Raw genomic sequence first — 23718 nt, 5'->3', positions numbered from 1 at the left:
ATTGAAATAAAAATATATTTTAACACCCTAATTTTGGCCATCCTACAAGGATAAAAACAACGTTTGAACGGATTATAAGAGGCATGAGGTTTGGAATATTGGTTTTCTTAGAGGTTATTTAAACAATTAGCATTATTTGACCCATTGGTCAAAAAAAGTTTTTGATTTGACAAATACGTTTTTGACAATTACAACCAAACTATGGATAATCAAGCTAACTAAAATATTATTGGTTGAATAATTGTTCTGACTTTAAAAGTACTTGACCATCATGTTGGACTTACCACTTCCCAGTTTCCCATTTCCCACGAGCATCAGAAGCCAGCATGATAGATGAGTTTAATGTTTCAGAATTGAATACCTCATCGGCCTTCTCGTTGTTTGAATTTGCGATGGGGCGCTGTTCGACTCCTCGACTCCTGTCCTGTACACAATTGCTCCCGGAAGATGAAAACAGCATTACCCGGAAATCAACCGTTGACATGAGCTTATTTGTTAACGCGTAGCTAGCAAAACGGCTATTTCTACAGCCGTTTTTTTTTACTAAATAATTTTAAATCTATATAATAATTTATAGCTGTGTGTAGCGTATTGTAAAACTACGGGAGATGGGAGTCCCCGCATTTTTTCGTTGGTTGAGTCGGAAATACTCTACAATTGTTGTCCATTGTACTGAGGAGAGGGTACGTGTTTGTAGGCAGCTAACGTTAGCTAGTGTGTTGCGTATTTAAGACCGTGTAATAATTGTGCCCTTTATTTCTTAGTACATCTAGCATGTACTAACCTTATTGCACTTTAGATATTAAAATAGTTAGTTTTCATAATTTTCTCTTTTCAACGACATAGCTAGAGCAGAGCATATTATATCATTTGTCGATTGAATGAACAACAATGTATGGGATGCACGCAGTTAGATAGCTAACGTTAGCTATGCTACTTGCAGTGATTGACACAGAAACTCGTGTGCAGAGCCTTGCTGCCTGTGTTGCGCAAGTGTCGAGTTGGTATTCCATTGGTTTGCGAACAAGCAGAAGCGAGACAGCCCGCCAATGTTTTGACTTGGCGTGTTACGGAATGTAATGCATAACCAAGTAACGTTAAATCTCGCTAACCACCTTATTTATATTTGTTGCGTCATTGCAACAGTACATAAACAGACATGCATTTGATAATAGGAATAATGTTTAATTATTTTTCCCTTTTACTCCTAGTCCAAGGAATGTAATGGGGTACGAATTCCTGTTGATACCAGCAAACCGAATCCAAATGAAGTGGAGTTTGACAATTTGTACTTGGACATGAATGGGATCATTCACCCCTGTACACATCCTGAAGACAAGTTAGTCTTACTAACATAATTAAATAGAATGTGACTTTGTCCTAAATGACACCCTATGCCCTTTATAGTGCATTACTTTTGACCAGGGCCCATGGTATTGGTGGTACTCTTGTACATTACCATGAATTGTGATGATAATGTAGTATAAACCCTCAAACTCTACTTCACTTTCACAGGGCTGCACCCAAAAATGAAGATGAAATGATGGTTGCCATCTTTGAATACATGGATCGGCTCTTCAATATTGTGCGACCCAGAAGGGTTCTCTACATGGCTATTGATGGAGTGGTAAATTCTGCTGCTTTCTTTTCATGAGAGAATAACATTTTCTATGAATCCCTATTTAGATTTTCTACAGTTCTGTACAAATCAATTTGTTATACATATGACCTTGTTTATCTCTGAACAGGCCCCTCGCGCCAAAATGAACCAGCAGCGCTCCAGGCGATTCCGTGCTTCTAAGGAAGGAGTGGAACTGGTTGAGGAGAAATCCCGCATCCGAGAGGAGATCCTCGGGAGAGGTGCATATATTTTCAGAGGTTTTCTTACCCTTCCAATAGTCTTTAGATGGGAGTCTTTGTTAAACACTTATTTAATTACAAATATTTTCCATAACAGAATTGCATACTAAATATATACAACTTTTTTTCTGCCCATCTTCACATTTTAGGAGGGTATCTTCCACCGGTTGAAGTCAAGGAGAGATTTGACAGCAACTGTATCACCCCAGTAAGTATGAGGCTTTTTTTTAAGGCTGTGTTTCTGTCACCAATATCTTAAAGTAACTGTTCAGTGAAAGTCTTACTTTTAAAAATGTAATAATCTATTAACTCCTACTCAGATAATGTTGTTGAGTCATCATACACTCGTATTTGTGGCCAAAGCATAAACTATAGAAACACTTTTTTTTTAAATGCTTGCTTTCCTCATGGGGCGGCAGGGTAGACTAGTGGTTAGAGCGTTGGACTAGGAACCGGAAGGCTGCAAGTTCAAACCCCCGAGCTGACATGGTACAAATCTGTCGTTCTGCCCCTGAACCCACTGTTCCTAGGCCGTCATTGAAAATAAGAATTTGTTCTTAACTGACTTGCCTAGTTAAAAAAAAATAATTAGGATGATGTCACCCTCCTGAGGATGACCTGACCAATCAGTGGTCTTCTTGCACGAATATACGGTACACGCCCACACCATTCTGTTGGGGTATGCCCTAGAGGTCAACCGATTATAATTTTTCTACATCGATACCGATTGTTGGAGGACCAAAAAAAGCAATAATGACAATTACAACAATACTGAATTATGACTTATTTTGACTTAATATAATACATCAATAAAAATCAATTTAGCCTCAAATAAATAATGAAACATGTTCAATTTGGTTTAAATAATGCAAAAACAAAGTGTTGGAGAAGGTAAAGTGCAATATGTGCCATGTAAAAAGCTAACGTTTAAGTTCCTTGCTCAGAACATGAGAACATATGAAAGTTGGTGGTTCCTTTTAACATGAGACATCAATATTCCAAGGTAAGAGGTTTTAGGTTGTAGTTAATATAGTATTTATAAGACTATTTCTCTCTATACCATTTGTATTTCATATACCTTTGACTATTGGATGTTCTCATAGGCACTTTAGTATTGACAGTGTAACAGTATAGCTTCCATCCATCTCGTCGCCCCTACCTGGGCTCAAGCCAGGAACACAACGACAACAGCCACCCTCGAAGCAGCGTTACCCATCGCTCCACAAAAGCCGCAGCCCTTATAGGGCAAGGGGAACAACCACTCCAAGTCTCAGAGCGAGTGACGTTTGAAATGCTATTAGCGCGCACCCGCTAACTAGCTAGCCATTTCACATCGGTTACACCAGCCTAATCTCGGGAGTTGATAGGCTTGAAGTCCTAAACAGCGCTGTGCTTGCGAAGAGCTGCTGGCAAAACGCACGAAAGTGCTGTTTGAATGAATGCTTACAAGCCTGCTGCTGCCTACCATCGCTCAGTCAGACTGCTCTATCAAATCATAGACTTCATTATAACATAATAACACACAGAAATACGAGCCTTTGGTCATTAATATGGTCGAATCTGGAAACTATCATTTCAAGAACAAAACATTTATTATTTCAGTGAAATACGGAACCGTTTGGTATTTTATCTAACGGGTGGCATCCCAAAGTCTAAATATTCCTGTTACATTGTACAACCTTCAATGTTATGTCATAATTATGTAAAATTCTGGAAAATTAGTTCGCAATGAGCCAGGCTGCCCAAACTGTTGCATATACCCTGACTCTGCGTGCAATGAACGCAAGCGAAGTGACAATTTCACCTGGTTAATATTGCCTGCTAACCTGGATTTCTTTTAGCTAAATATATACTTCTGTGTATTGATTTTAAGAAAGGTATTGGTGTTTATGGTTAGGTACAGTCGTGCAACGATTGTGCTTTTTTCGCGAATGTGCTTTTGTTAAATCATCCCCTTGCGTTGCATCGATTATATGCAACACAGGACACCCTAGATAAACTAGTAATATCAACCATGTGTAGTTAACTAGTTATTATGATTGATAGATTTTTTTTTATAAGGTAAGTTTAATGCTAGCTAGCAACTTCCCTTGGCTTCTGCTGCATTCACGTAACAGGCGGGCTCCTCGTGAGGCAGGTGGTTAGAGCGTTGGACTAGTTAACCGTAAGGTTGCAAGATTGAATCCCGGAGCTGACAAGGTAAAAATCTGTCGTTCTGCCCCTGAACAAGACAGTTAACCCACCGTTCCTAGGCCGTCATTGAAAATAAGAATGTGTTCTTAATTAACTGACTTGCCTAGTTAAATAAAGGTGTACAAATATAGATATTTTTTTTAATGGCCAAATCGGTGTCCAAAAATACCGATTTCCAATTGTTATGAAAACTTGAAATGGGCCCTAATTAATCGGTCATTCCGATTAATCGGTCGACCTCTAGCATGTCCAGACCATTCCAATGCAGAAAAGTTGCTTTTAACGTAATTATTTTGCATATACAGTGTGGCAAAAAAGTATTTAGTGAGCTACCAATTGTGCAAGTTCTCCCACTTAAAAAGATGAGAGGCCTGTAATTTTCATCATAGGTACACTTCAACTATGACAGACAAAATGAGAGAGAAAAAATCCAGAAAATCACATTGTAGGATTTTTAATGAATTTATTAGCAAATTATGGTGGAAAATAAGTATTTGGTCACCAACAAACAAGCAAGATTTCTGGCTCTCACAGACCTGTAACTTCTTCTTTCAGAGGCTCCTCTGTCCTCCACTTGTTACCTGTATTAATGGCACCTGTTTGAACTTGTTATCAGTATAAAAGACACCTGTCCACAACCTCAAACAGTCACACTCCAAACTCCACTATGGCCAAGACCAAAGAGCTGTCAAAGGACACCAGAAACAAAATTGTAGACCTGCACCAGGCTGGGAAGACTGAATCTGCAATAGGTAAGCAGCTTGGTTTGAAGAAATCAACTGTGGGAGGAATTATTATGAAATGGAAGACATACAAGACCACTGATAATCTCCCTCGATCTGGGGCTCCATGCAAGATCTCACCCCCGTGGGGTCAAAATGATCACAAGAACGGTGAGCAAAAATCCCAGAACCACACTGGAATGACCTGCAGAGAGCTGGGACCAAAGTAACAAAGCCTACCATCAGTAACACACTACGCCGCCAGGGACTCAAATCCTGCAGTGCCAGATGTGTCCCCTGCTTAAGCCAGCACATGTCCAAGCCTATCTGAAGTTTGCTAGAGAGCATTTGGATGATCCAGAAGAAGATTGGGAGAATGTCATATGGTCAGATGAAACCAAAATATAACTTTTTGGTAAAAACTCAACTCGTTGTGTTTGGAGGACAAAGAATGCTGAGTTGCATCCAAAGAACACCATACCTACTGTGAAGCATGGGGGTGGAAACATCATGCTTTGGGGCTGTTTTTCTGCAAAGGGACCAGGACGACTGATCCATGTAAAGGAAAGAATGAATGGGGCCATGTATCGTGAGATTTTGAGTGAAAACCTCCTTTCATCAGCAAGGGCATGGGCTGGGTCTTTCAGCATGACAATGATCCCAAACACACCGCCCGGGCAGCGTAGGAGTGGCTTCGTAAGAAGCATTTCAAGGTCCTGGAGTGGCCTAGCCAGTCTCCAGATCTCAACCTCATAGAAAATCTTTGGAGGGAGTTGAAAGTCTGTTGCCCAGCAACAGCCCCAAAACATCACTGCTCTAGAGGAGATCTGCATGGAGGAATGGGCCAAAATACCAGCAACAGTGTGTGAAAACCTTGTGAAGACTTACAGAAAACGTTTGACCTCTGTCATTGCCAACAAAGGGTATATAACAAAGTATTGAGAAACTTTTGTTATTGACCAAATACTTATTTTCCACCATAATTTGCAAATAAATTCATTAAAAATCCTACAATGTGATTTTCTGGATTTTTCTAATTTTGTCTGTCATAGTTGAAGTGTACCTATGATGAAAATTACAGGCCTCTCATCTTTTTAAGTGGGAGAACTTGCACAATTGGTGGTTGACTAAATACTTTTTTGCCCCACTGTATATGTGTATCTATATATTTTTGGACACATTTACTCATTATAGGGTTTTTATTTTTACTGTTTTCTACATTGTACAATAATAGTGAAAAAATTTTTTTTAAATAACACATGGAATCATGTAGTAAACTAAAAAGTGTTAAACAAATCAAAATATGTTTTATATTTGATATTCTTCAAAGTAGCTACCCTTTGCTTTCATGACAGCTTGGCCTTCTCAACCAGCTCCATGAGGTAGTCACCTGGAAAGATTTTCCAACAGTCATTGAAGGAGTTCCCACACATGCTGAGCACTTGTTTGCTGCGTTTCCTTCACTCTGCGGTCCAACTCAACCCAAACCGTCTCAGTTGGGTAGAGGTAGGGTGATTGTGTAGGCCAGGTCATCTGATTCAGCACTGCATCACTCTCCTTCTTGGTCAAATAGCCCTTACACAGCCTGGAGGTGTGTTGGGTCATTGTCCTGTTGAAAAAATAATAGTCCCATTAAGCGCAAACCAGAGATGGGATGGCGTATCGCTGAAGAATGCTGTCATAGCCGTTCTGTTTAAGAGTGCCTTAAATACTAAATAAATTGCACAGTGTCACCAGCAAAGCACCATCACACCGCCACCTCCATGCTTCACGGTGGGAAACACATGCAAAGATCATCCGTTCACCTACTCTGCATCTCACGAAGACAAAGCGGTTGGAACCAAAATTCTCACATTTGGATTTATCAGACCAAAGGACAGAGTTCCACCGGTCTAATATCCATTGCTCATGTTTCTTGGTCCATGCAAGTCTCTTCTTCTTGTTGGTGTCCTTTAGTTGTGGTTTCTTTGCAGCAATTCGACCATGAAGGCCTGATTCACACAGTCTCCTCTGAACAGTTGATGTGTCGTTACATGAACTCTGTGAAGCATTTATTTGGACTGCAATTTGAGGCTGGTAACTCTAATGAACTTATCCTCTGCAGCAAAGGTATCTGGGTCTTCCTTTCCTGTGGCGGGCCTCATGAGAGACAGTTTCATCATAGCGCTTGATCGTTTCTGCGACTGCACTTGAAAAAACTTTCAAAGTTTGAAATTTTTTGTATTGACTGACCATGTCTTAAAGTAATGATGGACTGTCGTTTCTCTTTGCTTATTTGAACTGTTCTTACCATAATATGGACTTGGTCTTCTCCCAAATAGGGCTATCTTCTGTATACCACCCTACCTTGTCACAACACAACTGATTGGCTCAAACGCATTAAGAAGGAAAGAAATTCCACAAATGAATGTTTAACAAGGCACACCTGTTAATTGAAATGTATTCCATTTGACTACCTCTTGAAGCTGGTTGAGAGAATGCCAAGTGTGCAAAGCCGTCATCAAGGCAAAGGGTGGCTACTTTGAAGAATCTGAAATATAAAATATATTTAGATTTGTTTAACATTTATTTGGTTACTACATGATTCTGTATGTGTTATTTCACAGTTTGTCTTCACTATTATTCTACGATATAGTAAAAAGTAAGAGAAACCCTTGAATGAGTAGGTGTGTCCTAACTTTTGACAGGTACTGTGTGTAAAATATATATATCTAGCTAGCTAATGAATTACTATCTATATATATATATATATACACACACTGCTCAAAAAGATAAAGGGAACACTAAAATAACACATGCTAGAACTGAATGAATGAAATATTCTTATTAAATACTTTTTTCTTGACATAGTTGAATGTGCTGACAACAAAATCACACACAAATTATCAATGGAAATCAAATTTATCAACCCATGGAGGTCTGGATTTGGAGTCACACTCAAAATTAAAGTGGAAAACCACACTACAGGCTGATCCAACTTTGATGTAATGTCCTTAAAACAAGTCAAAATGAGGCTCAGTAGTGTGTGTGGCCTCCACGTGCCTGTATGACCTCCCTACAACGCCTGGGCATGCTCCTGATGAGGTGGCGGATGGTCTCCTGAGGGATCTCCTCCCAGACCTGGACTAAAGCATCCGCCAACTCCTGGACAGTCTGTGGTGCAACGTGGCGTTGGTGGATGGAGCGAGACATGATGTCCCAGATGTGCTCAATTGGATTCAGGTCTGGGGAACGGGTGGGCCAGTCCATAGCATCAATGCCTTCCTCTTGCAGGAACTGCTGACACACTCCAGCCACATGAGGTCTAGCATTGTCTTGCATTAGGAGGAACCCAGGGCCAACCGCACCAGCATATGGTCTCACAAGGGGTCTGAGGATCTCATCTCGGTGCCTAATGGCAGACAGGCTACCTCTGGCGAGCACATGGAGGGCTGTGTGGCCCCCCAAAGAAATGCCATCCCACACCATGACTGACCCACCGCCAAACCGGTCATGCTGGAGGATGTTGCAGGCAGCAGAACGTTCTCCACGCTGTCTCCAGACTGTCACGTCTGTCACACGTGCTCAGTGTGAACCTGCTTTCATCTGTGAAGAGCACAGGGCGCCAGCGGCGAATTTGCCAATCTTGGTGTTCTCTGGCAAATTAAAAACGTCCTGCACGGTGTTGGGCTGTAAGCACAACCTCCACCTGTGGACGTCGGGCCCTCATACCACCCTCATGGAGTCTGTTTCTGACCGTTTGAGCAGACACATGCACATTTGTGGCCTGCTGGAGGTCATTTTACAGGGCTCTGGCAGTGCTCCTCCTGCTCCTCGCACAAAGGCGGAGGTAGCGGTCCTGCTGCTGGGTTGTTGCCCTCCTACGGCCTCCTCCACATCTCCTGATGTACTGGCCTGTCTCCTGGTAGCGCCTCCATGCTCTGGACACTACGCTGACAGACACAGCAAACCTTCTTGCCACAGCTCGCATTGATGTACCATCCCGGATGAGCTGCACTACCTGAGCCACTTATGTGGGTTGTAGACTCCGTCTCATGCTACCACTAGAGTGAAAGCACCACCAGCATTCAAAAGTGACCAAAACATCAGCCAGGAAGCATAGGAACTGAGAAGTGGTCTGTGGTCACCACCTGCAGAACCACTCCTTTATTGGGGGTGTCTTGCTAATTGCCTATAATTTCCACCTGTGGTCTATACCATTTGCACAACAGCATGTGAAATTTATTGTCAATCAGTGTTGCTTCCTAAGTGGACAGTTTGATTTCACAGAAGTGTGATTGACTTGGAGTTACATTGTTGTTTAAGTGTTCCCTTTATTTTTTGAGCAGTGTGTATATATATATATGTATATATGTATATATATATATATATGTATATATATATGAATTATTTGGCTATAGGTCGTATTTTCTAGAAATCTGGAAACACTGGACAGTTACTTTAACAGTGCAGAAGAACTTGCCCCTGGTACTTTTGGACCAGCTCTTTTTGTGAACCTGCAAAGTTGTGAATACTGTCTGAAAATTAATTATTGTTCATTTGAAAATCATCTCTAGGGCACAGAGTTCATGGACAACCTTGCAAAGTGTCTCCGTTACTACGTTGCAGACAGACTCAGTAATGACCCTGGATGGCGTAACATTACAGTAGGTGTTATTCCGAAAAGGTGATCGCATCTGTGGAAAAAGACCACAACAATTTCTAATGCATTGGTGCTCTTTAATTTTTACCATGTCAAAGCTTGCTTTTTTACGTGTTGGTCTGTTCTACTCAGTCAAGAAGTACATATTTTCTTGGAAATGAAACAAAGGTCATGTCTGACACTGTCATATGCATTCAATATTGCTCAAATGACAGCTTTCTTTGTTCATTCTAGGTAATCTTGTCTGATGCCAGTGTCCCTGGTGAGGGAGAGCATAAGATCATGGACTATATTAGACGGCAGAGAGGTAGGAGTCAAGATAGTTTTCAATATAAAATTGTTGACCATTTTGAAGGTCATTTGTGACATACTTGGCTGAAATCACAGGCATATTACAAAGTCACAAATGGCCTTCCATCTTAGTACAAGCTCTGCAATCGTGTGTATGTAATGATGCGTTTATCTTTTTTTTATTTGTATTATTATTATTATTTTATACAGCTCAACCCCACCATGACCCCAACACACACCACTGTCTTTGTGGAGCTGACGGTAAGCTTTGCACCACAATGGTCTCTGTAGTAATGAGTAACCAACACAATGGGAGAAAATTGAGCATTAATGGCAAGAACTCTTCCAAAAAGCTGTGCTTCGTGTATCCTTCATAGTATTGATGAATTATGAGAGTGCATGATAAATGCAGACATGATGCAAATTAGAGCTCACGTTTACTGTAGGAAAGACTTGTCAAACCAGCTAGAAGGCTTCTAAATGCACAATGATACCTATTCAGGATTTGATAAATGTTTGTTAATAATTGTAGGGCACACAATGTTACCTTATTGAGCCAGATGGGCAAAAGACCTGTGGGTGACCGTGATAACGTATGTTTGTTTTTCTAAAACGACAGCAAAGGATTTAGTTATGCACCATAACTGCAGGCGATGCTTTGCTAAATGGTTATCGATATAGTGAATATAAAAATGTTCTTACACTTGTTTAAAAGTTTGGCAACATTAGTTGCAACTCTCCAACCTTGGATTTTGTTAGAGGATAGGGCTTCTCTGTTTTCTGCCGGCCTTATTGTCCTGCTATATTAATGGCCAGTTAGTTTTAAATGGGTGAAATTATGCAGGACATGATAGATAAAAGCTTCAGTCATTCAATGGTTCATGATGCCCTTGGTAGACAAAAGAGGGAAAATATTGCATGTAATTAGCTTGAAGAGGAGCCTGATGCATTCAGCCTGTCCCAAATGACATCCTATTCCCTATATATAGTGCACTATTTTTGACCAGGGCACATAAGGCTCTGGTCAAAAGTAGTGCACTATGCTGGGAATAGGGTGCCATTTTGGGTGAAGCTTCACTCCCCTCAAATGGATAAATCATGCTATTGTACGTGTATATTAATGACACATGTAGATAATAATGCATGCGTGGCTCATGTGGACTAGGTAATTTAATTAACATAAAGCCTTAGAAACCTGAGTTCATTGTTCCTGATGACAGTACATGTATAAAACGCAGTACTTCAGAGCTGTTTTCTGCCTTCCACTGTATTTCAAGATTTTCTGTTTCCACAAAAACCCTGATCAAGGTCTAGGGCTGAAAATCGTTGGTTTTACATTTGAACAACAAATAAGCTTTTTCATCAACTACCACTGTCCAAACAGAGTTACTGAATTTCCTCTTTACTTCCAATTGTATTTTTTAAAATTTGGATGGCATCTTCTGTTCATTTCCCTAGCTGACCTGATCATGCTGGGTCTTGCCACTCACGAGCCCAATTTCACCATCATCAGAGAAGAGTTCAAGCCCAACCAGCCTAGGCCCTGTGCTATGTGTGGACAGAAAGGCCATGAGATCAAGGACTGCCAGGGAGTGGCCAGGGAGAAACAGGGAGAGGTAAGTTTACTTTATAGACATTAAGGTCGGGGTCAATTCCTCATTCAATTCTCTCTCCCTGTAAATTTTATTAAATTCAAATTCCAGGTCAGTCTTTGCATTCTGAGAATCCAATTCCTCTGAATTCCAATGTTGGGTAAATTCCAATATTTACATTCTCAATTCAATATTATCCCTAACAATTACACAAATTGGAATTCATTTCCTTCGGTCTGAGCATGTTACTCTAGAGACAGCCTAGCTATGCTGGAAATATAAGAATGCAGGTTGAAATTATTCAAATCAAATCCTACAGTGAATGTTTTATACCATGTGAATTCATACCATTAACTGGGAAATGTACAAATATTTTATTTAAATTCCAAAGATTAAGTGTTTTTATAATTCTGATTTTAAAAAATAAAATAAAAAGTCCATTCCAATTCTGTAACTTTTCATTCTGTAAATTCTCATTTAATTCCACTTAAGTTCTCCACTTCATGGGGGAAATCAAGAATTTAATTGGATTTTCAAATTCAATTTGGAATTGACCCCATCTCAATGGAGAATCTACCACATACCCATAGACTTCCAGTCATTGTGCTAATGCTACTTAGCATTGGCTTGCTAAACTACCTCTAACTTCCTTCATACTGGACACGGACACAAAAATTGAATTATCATGAGTTCATCTGACTGAGGAAGTAGATAAAATCCTAAACTATCCTTCTAAGGGCCATTTTCACAGGCAGACTAAGCCTAGTCTTAACTTCTTGATACTACCCAACCCGCATGCGGGAGCGTAATCATAGCCTCAAACTAATTAGCATAACGCAGCGGACATAAATACCCCTAGAAAATGTTCCTATTCATGAAAATCACAAATGAAATATATTGAGACACAGCTTAGCCTTTTGTTAATCACACTGTCGTCTCAGATTTTCAAAATATGCTTTACAGCCAACGCTAGACAAGCATTTATGTAAGTTGGCATAATGCTATGCTAGGCTCTGCTAGCATCAGGCAACATTTCCACAAAAATAAGAAAAGCAATCAAATTAAATAATTTACCTTTGAAGAACTTCGGATGTTTTCACTCAGGAGACCCTCAGTTAGATAGCAAATGTTCCTTTTTTCCAAAAATATTATTTTTGTAGGCGAAATAGCTCCCGTTTGTTCTTCACGTTTGGCTGAGAAATCGACCGGAAATGCGGTCACTACAAGCGCCAAACTTTTTTCAAAATTAGCTCCATAATATCGACAGAAACATGGCAAACGTAGTTTAGAATCAATCCTCAAGGTGTTTTTCACATATCTATTCGATTATATATCCGTCGGGACAATTGGTTTCTCATTAGAAGCGATTGGAATAATGGCTACCTCAGTACTTTACGCAAGATTTTCTGCGGGAGCCATCATGTGACCACTTGCTCAATGTGGTCCCTTACGGCTATTCTTCAACATAAAGACGTCACAATGCTGTAGACACCTTGGGGAATACGTAGAAAGCGTAAGCTCATTCGTAGCCCATTCACAGCCATATAAGGAGTCATTAGCATGCAGGGCTTTCAAAACATGGGGCACTTCCTGGTTGGATTTTTATCTGGGTTTCGCCTGTAACATCAGTTCTGTTGCACTCACAGACAATATCTTTGCAGTTTTGGAAACATCAGTGTTTTCTTTCCAAAGCTGTCAATTATATGCATAGTCGAGCATCTTGTCGTGGCAAAATATCCCGTTTACAACGGGAATGTTTTTTATCCAAAAATGAAAAGAATGCCCCCTAGATACAAAAGGTTTTAAACTAAAAAGCATTTTCAATGGAGATTCTCCATTGAGTTTGGTTTACCGTTCAAGTTTACGCTTAATCTGTGCTCAGTAAACCGCCCCCCAAAAAGTATACATTACATTTTCTCTCCATTTTATGAGCAATTATGACGAATAATGTGTTCTTATTGCAGCATGATGAGTTTGCAGACACTATGCCGGCTTCTGAACAGGAGTTCATATTCATCAGGCTGTGCGTTTTGCGCGAGGTACGTTCTGTCTGACGTCTTAGAATTTCCAAAAAGCCTATTAATTATATTTATGGTCATATAACTATACTGAACAAAAATATGAATGCAACAATTTCAAAGATTTTGCTGAGTTACAGTTCATATAAGGAAAACAGTCTATTGACATGAATTCATCAGGCCCTAATTTATGGATTTCAAATGACTGGGCAGGGGGTGCAGCAATAGGCCCACCCACTTGGCAGCCAGGCCCAGCCAATCAGAATGAGTTTTCTCCACAAAAGGGCTTTATTACTGACAGGCGGCTTATGGTAGAGAAATGAACATTACATTTCAGATCGAAATAAGACATCTCTTTTTTTAGTTTTTTTTTCAGTTTATCAACGCATGCTTCCTTTTCCTATAGTACCTGGAGAGAGAGCTGACAATGGCCAGTCTGCCCTTTCCCTTTGACTTTGAGAGGACTGTCGACGACTGGGTCTTCATGTGCTTCTTTGTTGGCAATGATTTCCTGCCTCACTTACCGTCCTTAGAGATTAGGTAAACCTGACGGAACCGAGATGAAGCTTATCGTCTTGAAACCACCTTGACAAAAATACATTCTTGCTGTTTCTATACTTTTCAATTGTTGATGGTATGTTCCATGTGTCCTTCAGAGAGGGTGCGATAGATCGACTGGTGGGCATCTACAAAGACGTCGTGCACAAGACTGGAGTAAGTGTTCTCTGTGTAGGCTTGGTTATGACTCTCACATGGTTTCTTAGGAGACGTTACTTAGAATCCCCCACCCCAGAAGCCGTTGGGTCAGTTTGCCAAACACAGATTAAGCCTAGTCCTGGATGAAAATACATGTTCTGTGTAATTTCTCTATTGGAATAGTTGTTTAGTCCAGGACTAGGCTTAAACTGTGTCTGGGAAACTGGCCCTTAAAGCTGTCCTGACTTTCTTCCTTGCTCAGGTATCTGTTCATAGCCTTAACGTGGTCTTTCTCTGCTCACAGGGCTACATCACAGAGAATGGTTTTGTCAAATTGGAGAGTGTTGAGTTGATCATGCAGGCCATCGGCGTGGCTGAGGACAACATCTTCAAGAAGCGCAAAGAGGACGATGTAAGATGGAAGCTGGAAGCAGTAGCTTTCAGCAGGGAATTATTCCTCTTCAATAGATCATTTTCTTCCTTTGTTAAACTGAGGGGTGGGAGATTTTCCATAGGCTTTACATGAATCATGACTTGGGTGTTTCATAAATTCTCTTTTCGAGCGGGTATTTGTCAGACACTCAGCTGTCATTTTAAGATATTTTAGCTGATGCCAATTTTAGTTGCGGTTAATCACGGTTCTGTAACTTTTCCAGTTGACTGTTTGTGTAAATGAGGTTTGTCTTGTAGGAGGGATTCAAGCGAAGGAATAAGGACAAAAAGAAGAGAATGAAGGTAAGTGAAGTGGATTGGGCTATTTTATTGTAGCTTGACTTTGTACTGTGTGGTTGAATGCATTCTCATTTCCTTGACAATATGTTTTGGATGAACTTAACCCCTTACCTTCATGTTTTCTTAGAATTATGAGTATGCATGCAAGGCCATTTATTTCAATGGGCAATTAAACTATTTTTCATTTGTTCTGATTTATATTGTCAATGTGGTAGCGCTGTGTATTGTTCGAAACCTTCCCTTAATAGATGTTTTAAATCAGGGTGCTATGCTAGACTATGTACAGCTGCAGCGATCGGTCAGCTGCTCAGATAGCAGATGTTTGAAGTTGGTGAGGGAGATGAGTCTCCAACTTCAGCGATTTTTGCAATTCGTTCCAGTCACAGGCAGCAGAGAACTGGAACGAAAGGCGGCCAAATGAGGTGTTGGCTTTAGGGATGATCAGTGAGATACACCTGCTGGAGCGCGTGCTACGGGTGGGTGTTGCCATCGTGACCAGTGAACTGAGATAAGGCGGAGCTTTACCTACCATGGACTTGTAGATGACCTGGAGCCAGTGGGTCTGGCGACGAATATGTAGCGAGGGCCAACCGACTAGAACATACAGGTCGCAGTGGTGGGTGGTATAAGGTGCTTTAGTAACAAAACGGATGGCACTGTGATAAACTGCATCCAGTTTGCTGAGTAGAGTATTGGAAGCTATTTTGTAGATGACATCGCCGAAGTCGAGGATCGGTAGCATAGTCAGATTTACTAGGGTAAGTTTGGCGGCGTGAGTGAAGGAGGCTTTGTTGCGGAATAGAAAGCCGACTCTAGATTTGATTTTAGATTGGAGATGTTTGATATGAGTCTGGAAGGAGAGTTTACAGTCTAGCCAGACACCTAGGTACTTATAGATGTCCACATATTCTAGGTCGGAACCATCCAGGCTGGTGATGCTAGTCGGGCGTGCGGGTGCAGGCAGCGAACGGTTGAAAAGCATGCATTTGGTTTTACTAGCGTTTAAGAGCAGTTGGAGGCCACGGAAGGAGTGTTGTATGACATTGAAGCTTGTTTGGAGGTTAGATAGCGCAGTGTCCAAGGACGGGCCGGAAGTATACAGAATGGTGTCGTCTGCGTAGAGGTGGATCAGGGAATCGCCCGCAGCAAGAGCAACATCATTGATATATACAGAGAAAAGAGTCGGCCCGAGAATTGAACCCTGTGGCACCCCCATAGAGACTGCCAGAGGACAGGACAGCATGGCCTCCGATTTGACACACTGAACTCTGTCTGCAAAGTAGTTGGTGAACCAGGCAAGGTAGTCATCAGAAAAACCGAGGCTACTGAGTCTGCCGATAAGAATATGGTGATTGACAGAGTCGAAAGCCTTGGCAAGGTCGATGAAGACCCTGAACCGACACGGTAATAATCTTGTCATTCTGCCTCTGGGAAAGGCAGTTAATACCGGACAACAACTGCGCCAATGACGTGGATATCGATTAAGGCATCCCTCCCACCTCTCTGAATCAGGGTTAAATGCGAATGACGCATTTCAGTTGTACAACTGACTAGGTATCCCAAATTGTTAAACTAAATGATAAGTTGTGTGTTTCCTAGGCTCAGCAGCAGGGCCCAGCCTACATGACCGCTGGTCAGTTCGCCCCCCAGGCCCTTGGCGGCAGAGGCAGACCTGGGGTTGTCCAGAACGCCCGACACCAAGCCTTCGACATGAGGATGCAGGGCAGGGACCAGCACAACAAGGTATGATGGGGGGGCTTATCAGGGGGATATTGCTTCTGGTCAACGGTGCAAGAAAAAAAACACCTATTATCCACTAAAATCCAACTTTGCCATATGCACAGGATACAGTGTAGTGTACCTAGTACAATGAGATGCTTCCTCGCAAGCTCTCCGCACAGTGAACATCTATACGAATGTTGAGGTGTTAGGGCGATATAGGACAATTTATAGGTATTTAAAGATGTATTTTTATTTCAGGATGCTGCGCAATCCCTAAAAGCCATGATGAAGAATGGTGGCCAGGTATGCCTCCACTGAGAACCTTCTGTTTTATAGTGATTTGTAAACTGGTCTAGTCTTTTGTTGATCAAATGTGGTGGAGGACTTTTGTCCAAGTTCAAGCATTTATATGTACCTCAAGTGTGAGCGCAGTACACATTTCCATGTTTATTTGATGCTGGTCTGGGCTAGTTTATATTTTTTATTAATGTATATTCTGAAGCTCTTAATGCCTCTATTCAATCTGCCTTTGTTTCTTAAATGTATGAGACAAATAGCCTGAGATATTTGCACATGAATGAAGTGTGGCAAAGGTGAAGGTCTGCACACATTAACTGAATGTTTTATTTTCTTATAATTGAGCAAGTATGCAATTTATCGCAAGTTTTTGACAAACACATACGTAGAGCTGGAAATGCATTAAACTGTTTTTATTCAGTACATTTACTTAAGCGCCAAAGTAATTTATGCACTATAGTCTAATGGAAACACCTCTGGAGGGACATGTGCATATTTGTTCTATGTGGATTTTAGAATATTTGAATGAAAATCTGTCCCCAATTGGTAGAAACCGATCTGCTGCCAGATGGTTTAGGTATAATTATTTGTAAGGATGTGTGTTTTGTCCAGGCAGGAAGCAGTGATGGGCAGGATGGCCGGGGTGTGAAGCGGAAAGCCGAGGACAGTGACAGCGAGCCAGAGCCTGAGGATAACGTCAGGTAAATGGCTACGCTACAGTCAGTCAACTAGGGAGTAAACCAACCAGGACAGTCTCATCCAAGTAGCCAGTCAGTCAGTCAACCAACCAGGCAGGCCTCTCAGCAAGGGTGTGATGGTCTGATTTATGCCTCTCCAGTTCAGCATGGTTCCCTTAGGAGCTCCTCTGTGGTTGGGAGCTCCTCCTGCCTGCAAGTTATTAATATGGAAAGGAGGCATATTCTCATAAATTCCTCTGTGATGTACTCGCGAAGGCTGTTGAATCCATTGGGCTAAATTGGTATTCATGGAGGCTTTGCTGTTACAAGGCTGCTCTCCCTGTGGGCCAGTGTGAAGGATTGGCTAGACAGATGCTGCTCATCTTTCATTATGTGTGCAGTGCATCGCCAATCCACTAATATGGTGAAACCTTTCAGCTGCTTCCTAAAGCAGTAAACTACTTACTCTTCAATGGACTATTGTAATTCCCAAATCCTGTATGGAAGATGAGGAAATGGTCTCTTACTGGCTATAATGCACTATATGACCGAAAGTATGCCTAGCCCAAACCATGAAAAACTTCCCCAGACCATTATTCCTCCTCCAACAAACTTTACAGTTGGTGCTATGCATTGGGGCAAGTAGCGTTCTCCTGGCATCCACCAAACCCAGATGTGTCCGTCGGACTGCCAGATGGTGAATCATCACATCAGAGAACGTGTTTCCACTGCTCCAGAGTCAAATGTCGGTGAGCTTTACACCACTCCAGCCAACACTTGGCATTGTGTATGGAGATCTTATGCTTGTGTGCTGCTGCTCGGCCATGGAAACCCATTTCATGAAGCTCCAGACGAACAGTTATTGTGCTGACGTTTCTTTCCGAGGCAGTTTGGAACTCTAGTGAGTGTTGCAACCGAGGGCAGACTATGTTTACACGCTTCAGCATTCTTCGGTCCCATTCTGTGAGCTTGTGTGGCCCACCACTTTGTGGCTACACTGTTGTTGCTCCTAGACATTTCCACTTTACAATAAAAGCACTTCCAATTGACTGGGGCTGCTCTAGCAGGGCAGAAATGTGAAGAACTGACTTGTTGGAAAGGTGGCATCCTGTGACGGTGCCAGACTAATTCAGAATGGACCATTTTACAGCCAATGTTTGTCTATGGAGATTTTATTAAGTATTCAGAACCCTAGACTTTTTCCATGTTTTGTTATATTACAGCCTTGTTCTAAAATGTATTAAATAAAAAAGTAATCTATCTACACACAATACCCTATAATTACAAATCCGAAAACAGGTTTTTAGATTTTTTTGCGAATGTATTACAGATTTAAAAAAGTGTATTTACATAAGTATTCAGACCCTCTACTATGAGACTCAAAATCGAGCTTGGCTGCATCCTGTTTCCATTGATCATCTTGGAGATGTTTCTACAATTGAAATGGAGTCCACCTTTGGTAAATTCAATTGATTGACATGATTTGGAAAGACGTGAAGGTCTCACAGTTGACAGTGCATGTCACAGCAAAAACCAAGCCATGAGGTCGAAGGAATTGTCCGTAGAGCGTCGAGACAGGATTGTGTCGAGGCACATATCTGGGGAAGGGCACCAAAACATTTCTGTAGCATTGAAGGTCTCCAAGAGCACAGTGGCCTCCCATAATTCTTAAATGGAAGAAGTTTGGAACCACCAAGACTTCCTAGAGCTGGCCGCTCTGCCAAACTGAGCAATTGGGGGAGTAGGGCCTTGGTCAGGGAGGTGACAAAGAACCTGATGGTTACTCTGACAGACCTCCAGAGTATCTCTGTGGAGATGGGAGAACCTTCCAGAAGGACAACCATCTCTGCAGCACCACACCAAGCCTTTACGGTACAGTGGCCAGACAGATGCCACTCCTCAGTAAAAGGCACATGACAGCACACTTGGAGTGTGCCAAAAGGCACCTAAAGGACTCTCGGACCATGAGAAACAAGATTCACTGGTCAGATGAAATCCGAGATTGAAATCTTTGGCCTGAATGCCAAGCGTCATGTCTGGCGTAAACCTGGCACCATCCCTACGGTGAAGCATGGTGGTGGCAGCATGCTGTGGAGATGTTTATCAGCGGCAGGGACTGGGAGACTATTCTGGATTGAGGGAAAGATGAATGGAGAAAAGTACAGAGAGATCCTTGATGCAAACCTGCTCCAGAGCACTCAGAACCTCAGACTGGGGTGAAGGTTCACCTTCCAACAAGACAATGACCGTAAGCATACAGCCAAGTGGCTGTAGGAGGAGTGGCTTCGGGACAAGTCTCTGAATGTTCTTGAGTGGCCCAGCCAGAGCCTGGACTTGAACCCGATCTAATATCTCTGGGGTGACCTGAAAATAGCTGTGCAGCAACACGCCACATCCAATTTGACAGCTTGAGAGGAACTGCAGAGAATATGGGAGGAACTCTAAATACAGGTGTGCAAAGCTTGTATGGTTTATACCCAAGAATACTCAAGGCTGTAATTTCTGCCAAAGGTGCTTCAACAAAGTACTGAGTAAAGGGTCTAAATACTTACAGTTGAAGTCAGATGTTTACATACACCTTAGCCAAGTACATTTAAACTCAGTTTTTCACAATTCCTGACATTTAACCCTGAGCTGGTGTAACTGAGTCAGGTTTGTAAACAAGCTTTTTCAGTTCTGCCCACAAATTTTCTATGGGATTGAGTTCAGGGCTTTGTGATGGCCACTCCAATACCTTGGCTTTGTTGTCCTTAAGCCATTTTGCCACAACTTTGGAAGTATGCTTGGGGTCATTGTCCATTTGGAAGACCCATTTGCGACCAAGCTTTAACTTCTTGACTGATGTCTTGAGATGTTGCTTCAATTTATCCACATAATGTTCCTACCTCATGATGCCATCTATTTTGTGAAGTGCAAAAGTCCTTCCTGCAGCAAAGCACCCCCATAACGTGATGCATGACGTTTGGGATGGTGTTCTTCGGCTTGCAAGCGGCCCCCCTTTTCCCTCTAAAAATAACGATGGTCATTATGTCCAAACAGTTCTATTTTTGTTTCATCAGACCAGAGGACATTTCTCCAAAAAGTACGATCTTTGTCCCCATGTGCAGTTGCAACCGTAGTCTGGCTTTTTTTATGGCGGTTTTGGAGCAGTGGCTTCTTCCTTGCTGAGCGGCCTTTCAGGTTATGTCTATATCGGACTAGTTTTACTGTGGATATAGATACTTTTGTACCTGTTTCCTCCAGCTTCTTCACAAGGCTGTTGTTCAGGGATTGATTTGCACTTTTCTCACCAAAGTACGTTCATCTCTAGGAGACAGAACGCGTCTCCTTGCTGAGCGGTATGACGGCTGCATGGTTCCATGGTGTTTATTTTTGCATACTATTGTTTGTACAGATGAACGTGGTACCTTCAGGTGTTTAGAAATTTTTCCCAAGGATGACCCAGACTTGTGTAGGTCTACAATTTTTCTTCTGAGGTCTTGGCTGATTTGTTTTGATTTTCGCATGATGTCAAGCAAAAAGGCAATGAGTTTAAAGGTAGGCCTTGAAATACATCCGTAGGTACACCTCCAATTGACTCAAATTATGTCAATTAGCCTATCAGAAGCTTCTAAATCCATTCCATAATTTTCTGGAATTTTCCAAGCTGTTTAAAGGCACAGTCAACTTAGTGTATGTAAACTTCTGACCCACTGGAATTGTGATACAGTAAAATAGTCTGTAAACAATTGTTGGAAAAATTACTTGTCATGTACAAAGTAGAGGTCCTAACCGACTTGCTAAAACTATAGTTTGTTAACAAGAAATTTGTGGAGTGGTTGAAAAATGAGTTTTAATGACTCCAACCTAAGTGTATGTAAACTTTAGACTTCAACTGTATGTAAATGTGATATTTCAGTTTCTTTTTTTCATACATTTGCAAATATTTCTAAACCTGTTTTTGCTTTTTCGTTGTGGGTTGTTGTTTGTAGATGGAGGGGAAACAATTGATACATTTTTTTAATGAAGCCGTAACTTAAGTGGAGAAAGTCACGGTCTGAATACTTTCAGAATGCACTGCATGTAGTATATGTTACACGGAATTGTGATAGACATGCAAGACTTGAGTATGGCCTTCTCACAGAGTTCTATTGATTAGGAGGCCCAAGTCTTTTGTCCTTGCTGGCTGTTTAGATGGCTTTGTCATCCCAACCTTACAATAGAACATGACTGTCCATGTGTGTTAGGTTGTGGGAGGACGGCTGGAAGCAAAGATACTACAAAACCAAGTTTGATGTTGACGCGACTGACGATGACTTCCGCAAAAAGGTGGTGAAGTCCTACGTGGAGGGTCTCTGCTGGGTACTTCGATACTACTACCAGGTATGACACTGATTCAAATAAACTTTTGTTTTTCAAATGCACAGGATACAATGTAGTGTACACAGTAAAATGACATGCTTACTTGCAAGGTCTTATTTGAAAAAGTTACCGAGCACAGTGGAGAATTAGCATAATGGCCGCCACAAAATTGCCTTTAAAGGCCCAGTGCAGTAAAAAATAAATATTCCCACACTGAGGTTGGAATAATACTGTGAAATTGTGAAAATTATGATAATGCTCCTTTTAGTGTAAGAGCTGTTTGAGTTGTTTAATCCTTTTTTGGTGGGATGGAGTTTGGGCCTTCCATGGTGACATCATCATGCAGTAAATGTATTAATATACCAATAAGATTGAGTTATGAAAGCCCTGCAGAAGAGCATTCCATCCAGCCAACAGTCAACCATTGGTGTGACTTTGAAATTGCAAATCACTAGCCAAGGTTAAGTGTTTCAAGCCTGGATTCTTTGGTTGAATTTTTTTAACTAAAAAATCTGCCCTTGCACAAATATAATTTGAATATACACTGAACAAAATGTAAAGTGTGAGTCCCATGTTTCATGGGTTAAAATAAATGATCCACGAAAAGCACTACATCCCTGTTAGTTAGCATTTCTAATTCGCCAAGATAAGCATCCACCTGACAGGTGTGGCATATCAAGAAGCTGATAAAACAGCATGATCACTACACATGTACACCTTGTGCTGGGGACAAAAGGCCACTCTTAAATGTGCAGTTTTGTCACATAATGCCAGAAATGTATCAAGTTTTGAGAGAGTGTGCAATTGGCATGCCGACTGGCAGAATGTCCACCAGAGTTGTTGCCAGAGAATTTAATGTACATTTCTTTACCATAAGCCACCTTCGTTTTAGAGAATTTGGCAGTACGTCCAACTGGTCTCACAACTGCAGACCACATCTAACCACCCCAGCCCAGGACCTCCACATCCGGCTTCTTCACCTGTGGGATCGTCTGATACCAGCCACCCAGACAGATGATGAAACTGTGGGTTTGTACAACCGAAGAATTTCTGTGCAAACTGAAAGTCTCAGAGAAGCTTCTGAATGCTCGTCCTGCTCACCAGGGTCTTAACTTGACTGCAGTTTGGCATCGTAGCTGACTTCAGTGGGCAAATGCTCACCTTTGATGGCCACTGGCACACTAGAGAAGTGTGCTCTTCACGAATGAATCCCAGTTTCAATTGTACCGGGCAGCTGGCTGACAGGGTGTATGAAGTTGAGTGGCAAGAGGTTTTCTGACATTCCCCGTGGTGGTGGGGTTATGGTATGGGCAGACAAAAGTTACGAACACAATTGCATTTTATCGATGGCAATTGGAATGCAGAGAGAGCGTGACGAGATCCAGACACCCATTGTCATGCCATTCATCCACCGCCATCACCTGATGTTTCAGAATGATAATGCACAACCCCATATTGCAAGGATCTGTAAGCAATTCCTGGAAGCTGAAAATGTCCCAGTTCTTCCATGGCCTGCATACTCACCAGACATGTCACCCATTGAGCATGTGTGGGATGCCCTGTATTGACGTGTACGGCACTGTGTTCCAGTTTCCGCCAATATCTAGCAACTTTGCACAGCCATTGAAGAGGAGTGGGACAACTAGACACACTCAACAGCCTGATCAACTCTGGTATTGGAAAGTGTTTTGGGACATGTACGTTTGCCAGTTGGTGGACTTCCCAACCCCAATTCCAAGCCATTTGCACCATTCCTTCCAATGATTCAACTTTTATGGTTTAACGACCTCTACTTCGCCTACCAGTTTTCCAAGTATGCAATCTTAAGATAATTAAATGTCAGTCACAGGCAAGTGTCACCTAGATTAGAGGGTCATATAAACTCCCCATTTTCTCTCAAAATGAATTGAAATTGAGAATTGAGGTGCTCACACG

The 23718-nt window shown here is 41.7% G+C and overlaps 1 protein-coding gene across 2 annotated transcripts in view; it reads left to right on the top strand.

Annotated features, from left to right (window-relative positions):
• The first annotated feature begins 450 nt into the window (after positions 1 to 450).
• LOC112250005 (5'-3' exoribonuclease 2) overlaps positions 451 to 23718 on the top strand; it is a 44158-nt gene continuing 20890 nt past the window's right edge. Inside the window, exons 1-18 of one of the 2 annotated variants that reach the window (XM_024419792.2) lie at positions 451 to 683; positions 1212 to 1339; positions 1516 to 1627; positions 1749 to 1860; positions 2010 to 2068; positions 9332 to 9421; positions 9652 to 9724; positions 9919 to 9969; positions 11167 to 11324; positions 13265 to 13339; positions 13725 to 13858; positions 13975 to 14032; positions 14319 to 14426; positions 14705 to 14749; positions 16346 to 16489; positions 16727 to 16771; positions 17378 to 17466; positions 21669 to 21804. In XM_024419792.2, coding sequence (XP_024275560.1) covers positions 609 to 683; positions 1212 to 1339; positions 1516 to 1627; positions 1749 to 1860; positions 2010 to 2068; positions 9332 to 9421; positions 9652 to 9724; positions 9919 to 9969; positions 11167 to 11324; positions 13265 to 13339; positions 13725 to 13858; positions 13975 to 14032; positions 14319 to 14426; positions 14705 to 14749; positions 16346 to 16489; positions 16727 to 16771; positions 17378 to 17466; positions 21669 to 21804 — 1692 coding nt within the window. In that variant the 5' untranslated portion in view covers positions 451 to 608. The remainder of the gene's footprint in view (positions 684 to 1211; positions 1340 to 1515; positions 1628 to 1748; positions 1861 to 2009; positions 2069 to 9331; positions 9422 to 9651; positions 9725 to 9918; positions 9970 to 11166; positions 11325 to 13264; positions 13340 to 13724; positions 13859 to 13974; positions 14033 to 14318; positions 14427 to 14704; positions 14750 to 16345; positions 16490 to 16726; positions 16772 to 17377; positions 17467 to 21668; positions 21805 to 23718) is intronic. The other variant, XM_024419793.2, reaches the window with a different exon arrangement.

The sequence above is a fragment of the Oncorhynchus tshawytscha genome, linkage group LG05 (assembly GCF_018296145.1).
Source record: "Oncorhynchus tshawytscha isolate Ot180627B linkage group LG05, Otsh_v2.0, whole genome shotgun sequence".
Lineage (NCBI taxonomy): Eukaryota > Metazoa > Chordata > Actinopteri > Salmoniformes > Salmonidae > Oncorhynchus > Oncorhynchus tshawytscha.
This window is presented reverse-complemented; position numbering and strand designations above follow the sequence as displayed.